Source organism: Solanum tuberosum, unplaced genomic scaffold, assembly GCF_000226075.1.
Source record: "Solanum tuberosum cultivar DM 1-3 516 R44 unplaced genomic scaffold, SolTub_3.0 contig00001, whole genome shotgun sequence".
Lineage (NCBI taxonomy): Eukaryota > Viridiplantae > Streptophyta > Magnoliopsida > Solanales > Solanaceae > Solanum > Solanum tuberosum.
In genome coordinates this window covers 9,970-21,207 of record NW_006239849.1, presented here as the reverse complement: position 1 = coordinate 21,207, position 11,238 = coordinate 9,970, and the positions used below count along the sequence as shown (strand labels likewise).

General features: G+C 26.0%; 1 protein-coding gene across 1 annotated transcript; it reads left to right on the top strand.

Moving 5' to 3' along the window:
• The first annotated feature begins 9,988 nt into the window (after positions 1-9,988).
• Positions 9,989-10,685, top strand: LOC102605299 (ethylene-responsive transcription factor 4-like). The gene is given in 2 exon segments (NM_001318699.1): positions 9,989-10,513; positions 10,515-10,685. Coding segments are annotated over 2 exon segments (696 nt in total).
• The last annotated feature ends 553 nt before the right edge of the window (positions 10,686-11,238 follow it).

The following is an 11,238-nucleotide window of genomic DNA, read 5'->3' as shown; positions in this document are numbered from 1 at the left end:
CATAATTCTCTAAGCATTTAGAATCATCAACACTTTATTTTATTTTATATATTTTTAAATAATAATTTTGTTAAATAGATAACTTGGCCAAAACTGCATACTTCAAATAATTGAAGATGAAATGTGCATAGTCAAATAGCCCACGAACTAAAATTGAAATTATGCAATAAACAAGGACTAAAAACTGTTATTTTCTCATAAAAAATTACTCCCTCCGTTTCACAAAGAATGACATGGTTTGACTTGGCATGGAGTTTAAGTAAATAAAGAAGACTTTTGAATTTTGTGATCCTAAATTAAAGTTATGTCAAATGTACAAAATTGTCCTTAATCTTGTGGTCTTAAACATGTCACGTGGAAAGCAAAAAGTAAAATGTTACCAAAAAAGGAAAGATGTCATTTTTTTTTTAAACTGACTAAAAAGGAAAGGAGGTCATTCTTTGTGAAACGGAGGGAGTATGTATTTATTGTTACTATTATCTATGTCCAACAATATTTATCCACTATTAATTTTGCACATTTCTTGAGAAACTATAAGTAGAAAGATAATTTAACAATGTAATCCTTTGAATATCAATGCCTTGAAAAATGCAATAGAGATAGAGAAATGATTATAATGAAAAAAAAAAAAAAAGGGTAAATTAGGAACTAAGTGTAAAATTATCAATTGATTTCTTAAAGTGGACAACTAGTGTAGGACTTGACAAAGTAGTTTAGTTGACAGCTATTGTTAGACAGAGTGAGTATATATCAATTAAAAATTTATTAATATTTTTATTGCTAATCTCTTATTATACGCAAATTTTTAAAATTTTATTATTAATGTAATTATAATAAGAAATCATAGACAATTAAATTTACAGTTATTTCTTATTTCTTAATTTATCTGGTTCACTTCAATTTTAATTGATCATATTTCAATATTGGCTTTGTTAGATTGTCTTCAATTCTTTGAGATGTTTTATTAAATATTCTAACCTCAAACTAATTAGATTATCAAATTATTAAATATAAAAAAATATTGTCTTAACTTTGAATGTCTTCTAAAAGTAACAAATCACTATCATATTAATTTTTGTAATTAAAAGTATTACGAAATATTATATAAGTAAAAAATTATACTATAATTGGCACATGCAATGAAACAATTTACATTCTAAAAACACTTTTATAATAATTTTGATAGTTAATGTAATAATTGATGTATTAAAAACTTTTCAAAATAATAATCAACAATAGATATTTAAACATTTGTGTTGTTGTGTAACATACAATAATTTTTATATATTTATTATTGTCTCACAAAATATTACAAGAAACGTTATTCAGTCAATTAAAAAATAATTATTGAATTATAATCAATAACAATGATTTTTTTTAGAATTTATGACAATAAAATATTAAAAAAAATAAACGAAATTCATTTTTTCTAAATTTTGGCTTTAGGCCACCTGTTCCATTGAGCCACCCTCAAATTTAAAATAAAAGGAACAAAATTGTGAAATTTTTGATAAAGTTAATAAATTGAAGGATGTTATCTTGGAGCTTTAACGGAATCGGTGGTCACAATGCAGACTGTTAGCTTTATGTCCTATTTCGAATATGCAATGTTTAGCAAATATAGTTGCACTTATTAGTGAATAACCAAGAAAAAAAAAACTAATTGCTCGTATAGTCATGAGAATTACGAGTTTTTTTTTTTACTTTATATAAAATTAGTGAACTCAACTGCACTTTGTGCGGTATGGTAGTAAAATTTAAAAATATTTTTTTATAAATCAAATTGAAACAAATGAGAGAACTTAATTTGATTTGAGGAGCAATTTGTTTTACATATTAACAAATGATACCAAAGTATAAAATGAATTATCAAGTTAAGTTGAAACACCATTAAAAAATAATCAGGAAAAAATAATTGTCATTTTATTTAGATTTGTCCGATCAAAATAAAAATAAAAATAGGACCGATCCTATTTTGTGATATTGACTTTTCATTTTTTACTAAAGACATGTTATACATTTTAAATTTGATTAAGATTAATTTATTTAAAATGATGAGTTCAATGAAATAATACAATTGATGACCAATATCAAATTAATCTTCTTTTTATTCTAATTAACTTTTGAAAACAAAAGAAACAAAATTAGATATAATATTAATTTCAATTTCTTGACATGTAGTTAATATAAAAATTTCAATTTAAAAATAAAATAGAAGATAAAATATATAGTTGAACATAGTAATCTTCTTTATAATTTTGACATATGAATAATAATATTCTCTTAATTATCCACAGACAGATATTGTTAAGCTTAATTTTTACTCTCAATTATATATAATCATAAATAGAACATTGGAGCACCTAAATGACAAATGACAATGCTACCATATTTCATACTTCTATATGATAAAAAAAAATTAGTATAAAAAACATTTTGTCTTTAGCTAAACTTATAAATTTACAAAGATGAATAATACACGAAACACATTAATATTAATATTATCCCATTGAATTGGAATAATTTTTTATTTTATTTAAAAATCGATATATGTTAATGAAAATTTCAAATACAACTTTCCAACTTGAAGTTGTGTTTCAAGTTTGAAATTATTTTTTCATCCCATTTTTTACTTTTGAAGTTATATTTAATTAAGTAAATTCAAGTATGAACATTATTTCAAATATTATTGGCAATAAGTATAACAAAACACGTCTCAATCTTCCTAAAAATCAAATAACATTATTTTTTAAAAATCTATGTCCGAACATCTACTTCAAAGGTGAAAAAAGTTATATTAGGGATGTTGAAATTGTGAATGGACTTTGCTTATTCAAAATTACATCTTGAATAAAGAATTTTGTAAAAATAATATTTTGTATTATCTTTACTCGTTACGTTCTTTCTTGCCCTTGTTTGCTATATCGTCAATCGATTGAATTTTGTTTTAGACACTATGTAACCCATGAAAAATCACCATTACACGCAATTCAAAATCAATATTAAAAACAAAGAAAGTAAGGACATAATTTTACAAATCAAAAAGAAATATAAATATTGGGAAAGAATATGGCACCATAATAACCATTGAAAATTATAGAACTTCTATATAATTTTTAAATGTTGTTCGCTTATTTTCAACACATAGTCTGGACTTTTAAGTACAAGGGAGTGTTTAGATAGATTTTTTAAAGTGATTTATAAATGAAAGACAAAAGTTGGAAACCCTTAATTTTTAGCTTTTGATTTATTTTTTATTTTTTTCCAATTAAACACGTTTTTGTATTTCACAAACATTTTCAAAATAAAAAAAGAACTTAAAAGCTAAAAGAACTTAAAATAAGTTAATTCAAATACCCACTCTAAACACACACTAAGTAACATGACTGTTGAATTTTTAAATTAGTATTGGTTCTTCCTGATGCAATTATGGAGAGAATGGTACATACGAGGTAAGAAATAATTACAGCATTAAATTTTGGAATTATGTCGTAGTTATAGCCTTAAATACTGAGAATGTAATGACGTAATTTCTTTTATATCTAGGATTCAACAAACTTTTTAATTATAATGCAAGAAAAAACTTTAAAAACTGAGAAATTAGATAAATATATTGCTTGGTCTCTCTATATATTCACCCTTTTAATTGAACAATATTGAATGTAAATAATTATTTTTGAAAAATTGATAGATTACCTTTATTTTTTGTACAATTAGTTTAAGAAACATATAAGAGAAATTATCAAAAACAAAAAATATCAATGCTGGACTAAGAAGAGTGTACACATCACTTTTTTATTTCAGCTTTATTAGTTTTATTATTATTAATTATTATTATTATTATTTTATAATATGTAAGTATTAATCAATTTTATTTTTTTAAAAAGGAAAATCTAATTATGTTAAAAAAAATTGCAGTTCCTACTAAATTATAATCACTTATTTCTAGGAATACATAAATAAAAGGAAAGAAAAATAACAAACTACGAAAAATAAGTGATTTAAAGATATAATATAAATAACATTAATGAAGAGATCAAGATAAGAAAGTAAAAGAAATTTATAACTCATGGTGATATGAATTAAATATGGTCATTTTTTTTATATTTTATAAAATTTTCAGTCTATTAAAATCAGAAATAATGTCAAAAATAAAATAAAAGTGAGGCATAATTTTTCTTTGAAGATTATCTTCGTTTTTGAGGAATTATTATTATTCAAAAAATTAAAATAAAAAAGAGGACACTCAAACACTGTAAAATTTGTATTTCAATTCTTATTAAGTGATAATAGCTTATTTCTAGGATAAATAAATAATAAACAAAAACAAAGAAAGGAAAAAAAATGATTTAAGGAAATAATATCAATAACATTGATGATGATGATGAGATTAAGGAAATGAAGTAAAATAATTTAAAAGTAGTAATGATGGAAGGAATTAAATATAATCATTTTTTATATTTTATAAAATTTTAAGATAAAATTTCAAGTCTATTAAAAATCAGAAATAATATCAAAAATAAAATAAAAGTGAGGCACAATTATTATTTTTTTGAAGAGTAGCTTCATTTTTTGAGGAATTATTATTATTATTATTATAATTATTATTATTATTCAAAATAAAAAAGTGGCAAATTAAATACTGTAAATTTTGTATTTCAATTCTTATTAAGTGATAATAACTTATTTCTAGGATAAATAAATAATAAACAAAAACAAAGAAAGGAAAAAAGTGATTTAAGGAAATAAAATCAATAACATTAATGATGAGATTAAGGAAATGAAGTAACAAAAATTAAAAGTAGTAATGATGGTAGGAATTAAATGGTCATTTTTTATATTTTATAAAATTTTAAGATAAAATTTCAAGTCTATTAAAATCAGAAATAATATCAAAAATAAAATAAAAGTGAGACACAATTTTTTTTTTGAAGAGTAACTTCGTTTTTTGAGGAATTATTATTAAAAAAATTAAAATAAAAAAGAGGCAAATCAAATTCTGTAAAATTTGTATTTAAATTTTTATTAAGTGATAATAACTTATTTCTTGGATAAATAAATAATAAACAAAAACAAAGAAAGGAAAAAAGTGATTTAAGGAAATAAAATACAATAACATTAATGATGAGATTAAGGAAATGAAGTAAAAGAAATTAAAACTAGTAATGATGGTAGGAATTAAATATGATCATTTAATCTAAATATTTTATAAATTTTAAAGTACATTTTCGATCTTTTAAAATTAGAAAAAATATCAAAAATTAAAAATAAATATCGAGACAGATTTTTTTCTTTGGAAGAATAACTTCATTTCTGAGCAATTGTTTTAATAAAAATATTTAAAAAAATATGTCAAAATAATTGATAAAAATTAATAAATATTAATGTTAGACTAAGATAAGTGTCACATCACATTTTTTATTTCAACTTATTATTACATATAAATATAAATCGTTAACAGAAGAAATGAATAAAAAGTGATAAATCAAATTCTGTAAAAATATATTTACAATTCACCACCCAAAAAAAAAATCTGAATAATGATGGAGGGTTCACACGGTGCAAATTTTTGTAGAGAGTTGCTTGATAGGACTATCTTTTTGCACGAATTTTTAATCTTCTCAGTTGAGATGGTAAAAAAATATTTAAAAAATGTCATAGCGGAAGACAGATACAAATCCATTATTAAATGAATATAAAATTATAATTTGAAGGGAAAATAAATAACACAAGGATTATTAAAAAATCAAAAATTAATTTAAGGAAATAATATAAATAACATTAATATGAGAAAGGGAGGAAAGTAAAATACATTAATAGAATTTATGATGAAATGAACTAAATATAATCATCTTTTCTTTTAAAATTAGAAAAAATGCTAAAACAAAATTATAATTAAAAATAAATAAGAAAAATAAAATAAGCATTAATCAAAGGCACGTAAAAAATTAAGACAAAATAATAATAATAAATAAATAATATAACCACTAATTTATCATTTTTTAAATTACAAAATAGATTTTTTGCTTATTCTCCTCCAATATGATATGCATTCCATAAATAGATTGATATTTTTTCTCCAAATAATGTTTCTTAGCTTTGAAGCACTAATCACTCTTCCTATTAATTTTCAACCAAATTAAAAAAAAAATCTCTCAATATATATCTCCTTGTAGGAGGAATGAACATGCTTTTTAAAAGACTTTTATATCAAAGGAAAACTTTAGCTACATAACATTTCTGCTTTCAATATCTTTACAAAAATCATGAAATACTTTCTCTTTCTATTTTCTTAAAAATTACAATGCCTAGAAGTTTGTTGGATATTTCAACGTTGAAATATGATATCTGTATAATCATCATTGTCATCATCATCACAATATTAGAAGAAGAATGAGAGGCAAAGTGAATGATTTCATTGTTGTTGGTTACAAATACGTTGTTGTCGTCATCATCATCATCACAATATTAGAAGAAGAATGAGAGGCAAAGTGAATGATATCATTGTTGTTGGTTACAAATACTCAAATATGTTTATTTTATAGGCTAAACAAATATAAACAGTTATGAAAAATGAAAAGTTTTTTTAATCTTTTCATCTTCCATTTACTTAAATTTATATTAGTGTAATGTAAGTTTTTTGATCTTTTGATCTTCATTTACTTAAATGTATATTAGTGTAATGAAACATGATTAATTGGGTAATGCATTTAAATACTTTCAGTTCTTTTGAAAAATACAAATAAAATAGAAAAGAAAGACGAAAAATTCAAGAAAAAAGGAGATAAAAGATAAATAGGAATGCTGGTCATAGAGAGGTGCCACATCAAATTGTCTAGATTCAGTTATATATATATATATATATATATAGAGAGAGAGAGAGAGAGAGAGATATTTGCATTCAAACGTAAAGTTCTTAAATATAATCTGAAATTGTATTTGAAATGTGGAAACACTTGTATCCTAATTTTATTTTTCTTATTTTTGATTATATATATATTTTCAAATTTTACAAAAGTGATCACATTTAAATTATATTTCATATATTTTAGGAAAAGTATGTTTAAACAACCAAATATTATTTGTAAAATTACGATCAAACACAACTCGGTCTTCTACTCCAACTTCAATTATTTAAAAATAAAGTAAAGAAATATTCGTAACAATATGCTTGTGCATGAGATCTAATCTATGATATTATGTGACTATCTATTTGAGATATTGATCTTTAGGGGAAAAAATAATTACATGATATAGATATATTAGTTGAGTTGGTGATTTTGCTACTTTTAGAGGTTACAAATCATATTTAGAATAAGTACCCTCAAATTCTAAATATTATTTTGCAAGAGAATTATCAAAGATTGAGATTCCATTTTTAAAATTTTAAATAAAGTAATTAATATTAGATTTTCATGAGAAAATTTTAATAATTCTAATTAATTGGCTATATAAAGTGCCAATTTATTGGTGAAGATTCAATTCTCAACCATTCGCTAAACGGTTGCATAAAACATTAATCAGGATTCAGGCCCAATTGTTAAGTCTGTGATCTGTAGTCGATCTTCAGTTTAGATTAGGGCTTATTGATTGTGTTTGGGGAAAGCCCATATCCCCGAACCCAATTGGGCCCATCCTGATTAAATGGCCCATCGACCCGTAGTTTACCAAAGTCCTCCGAACTATTTTCAAGGTTTTTTTTAGGTTAGTTGTTATGTTGCGTTTTTTGAAAGTTATCTTGACTAATTTTTAAAGTTAAATTAGATTATATTAATTCGATATTCTGAACTATAAAATTTAGATATTAAAAAACAATATGAAAAGTACTTTAAATTGCAATTTTTTACAAATCAATATAATGAAAAAATACATTATAAAATGTTAGTCAAAGTTCTTGTCATCTGACTTTAAAAGAAAACCATGACTATTAAAGGAACAAAGAGAGTACTATTTTGTAACTTTTTTATAAATAAGGCTTTCTAAAAATGATATAAAAAATTAAAGTACTAAAACTAAATTTAAATGCTATTTATTGTATTTGTTCTATAATTTATTCTTTGAATGAATCAGCCTATCATTATGGTATCATGTCAACCTATGATATATATTATAAAGGATCAAATTTATTTTTTGAAAGATTGAATCAATATGTTATGATAATTCGAATTACTACTACAATAGTAGACTTGATTTGTTTTTATTGGTAAAGGAGGAAATGACAAGTGAAGTGCAAAACAAGTGTGCAACAAAGCATAACCAGTCAGAATGTATAGTATAATTCAACTAACTCAACAACAGCTATTTACTTCAATTTTAATTATAAAAAAAAACAAATAAAAACAAGAGTTTACTTTGTCAAGCCGCATAGAGACATGAGGGACCTTCTTTACGCGTAGAACGCCGAAAAAGGACGCGTGTCTGCTGAACATAGTGCCCTCATCCATCTGTCCCTCTCAAATGCTACTCATACAAATTGGTTTAATTCAACGGAAGAAAAAAAGACAGTTCGATTACTAAATTTTAAAAATTATATGTAAACTTAAAAAATATCTCAAGTGAAAATACATCTAAACTTGAAAGTAAATTATTAGTTTTTGTTTTTAAATTATTGACATTTTTTTAGCTACACCCTGATATGCAACATAACATACTAAATAGTCTCAAATTTTCGTAGAATCATGGGATTAAAGATTATATCTAAATTCAGTTAGTCAAATAAAGAGGAGTGTCTATGACTGTCAATAATTTGAAGATGAAATTAATAATTCACGTTGAGTTTAAAGATACTTTCAATTCGTTTTTCTTAAAAATATCTCTATAAATAATCAAATCCATTTAAACATAAATTATGAAAAAATATAGTATATTTAAAATCATTGCTATATAACGACAGCTGTATAGTATCGTGTGATATAGTTAGCGGCGATTAGCACGTGAAATGTGGCGCTGCCGTATATATGTACTGTATTTCTTTTCTTATACTCTGTCTAGACGCTCTCTATTTGAAATGGTCGTCATCTAATTCCAAGCTTCAAAATTAAATTTACTCCTTTACCCTTTGGCATTTGCCATCCACGCTCCAATAATAATTAAATTAATTTTGAAATCATAAAATAATACTCCATATATTTAGCATTAAGATTTATTTATTTATTTTGAGTGGTGGTGATATTTGATTTCAAAACCTTTGTCTTCTGTGTTACCAAAATGAAAGTGTGTAAATCTAATTTTAAAACTTAAGTTGTTAAACAAAGCACATTTTTTTATTAATTAATGAAATTCTCAACAATTTCACAAATAAAATTGATGATTTATACCTATCTGAGAGACTTTTTTTAATTTGGATGAAAACACATTAAATAGAAAAAGTTGCACTGAAAAAATCATACTAAAACATGAAGAGGTAAAAAACAACAACAATATATAATTCTACAAATTAGTTAGGAAAAGAGTGAATGAACACATTTTCATATCCAACCCTTTTTCTCAAATTAGGAATAAAATTTGTGTGTGATTCATTTTATCTTATTGTATTTTTTAAGGAAAATGTAAATAAATCTTAGGGTACAAAATAACGCAAGTAGTATTACAAAACAGTAGGTTACACGTGTCCATGACAGGCGTGGCGTAGAAAATAAACAAAGAGTACCACACCACACCACACCACAACAACAACAAACAAACCTCACTCCTCCTAATAAAACGGCCGTCTAAATTAAAAAAATATTAAGAAATCTAAAGCCGGCAGGGCCGGGCAATCAACATCTCTAAACCTCTTTTGTCTACGTAAACGCCCGCGTGCCACGTAACACTCTCCATTTCTCAATTATTACACACACTCTACATACCCTGCTTGGGCGGCGCCTTCCAGTCAAATCCCTCGTTGACCGCGCCCCACTTCTTTTTTATCATCTATGCTCTTTCTTCCATTATATAAACCGCATACTCTTCATTCATATTTTTAACACACAAACAAAAACACAAAAATATGGCTGTGAAAGATAAAGCTGTGAAAGGAGGTAATGTGAAGGTGAGTAATGGAGTTAAGGAGGTTCATTACAGAGGTGTAAGGAAGAGGCCATGGGGTCGTTACGCTGCTGAGATTCGTGACCCGGGTAAGAAGAGTCGGGTCTGGTTGGGTACTTTTGATACGGCGGAGGAAGCGGCGAAGGCTTACGATACCGCCGCTAGAGAGTTTCGTGGACCTAAAGCTAAGACGAATTTCCCCTTTCCGGCGGAGATTAATAATAATAATAGTAATAATCAGAGCCCTTGTGGAAGCAGCACCGTCGAGTCATCTAGCGGAGAAACTGTTGTTCACGCGCCTCATACGCCACACGCGCCTCTAGAGTTGGATCTCACGCGCCGTCTTGGTGCCGTTGCTGAAGGTGGACGTGGAGGTGTCGGCTACCCGATTTTCCATCAGCAGCCGACGGTGGCGGTACTGCCGAACGGTCAGCCGGTTTTGTTGTTTGATTCTATGTGGAGACCGGGAGTTGTTAGTAGGCCGTACCAGGTTGTGCCGGCGCCGATGGAGTTCGCCGGTGTCGGTGCCGGAGTTGTTTCTACTGTGTCGGATTCGTCTTCCGTTGTGGAAGAGAATCGTTACAGGAAAAAAGGACTTGATCTTGATCTTAACCTTGCGCCACCCATGGAAGTTTAATTTGATGACGACGATAACCTAATTTTGTGAAAGAGAGTGACAGAACTAATGGCTGATTTTTGTATATAAGTTTAAAAGAACTGTTCCTTTTTTTTGGCAGTTGAAACGGTGTTGTTATGAGGTTTCTGTTGCTTTTTCTACCAATTGTAACTCTTAATTCCTTTTTTATTAATGAGAAAATCCATGTTTTCTTCTTCCTCTATTCGTGCTGGTCGCTTGAATCTATAGGCTAACTTCTCTTATCCGCTTTGTTCATCTTTTAAGTTTATTTTTCTCTTAGATGCTGCAACGTATTGTTATGAGTTAGTAATATTGAAGTTCATTTTTTCAAAGTTCTGAGATTTTTTTATTAATTAATTATTTATTAAATTGAAGCCAAATAATGATGGATAAGATCCTCTTTAAACAATTTCTCTCATTTCTCAAAAGATTTCTAATTGCCGGCCAAATCGATTCCAAATCTAGAATAAAATCAAAGAGTCGTAATCTACTACTGTTTTGTAACAGAGTAAAATTGGAAAAATAATTCTACTCAGATCTAGATACATTGTTTTTTGGTTGCAATGTCAAAGTAA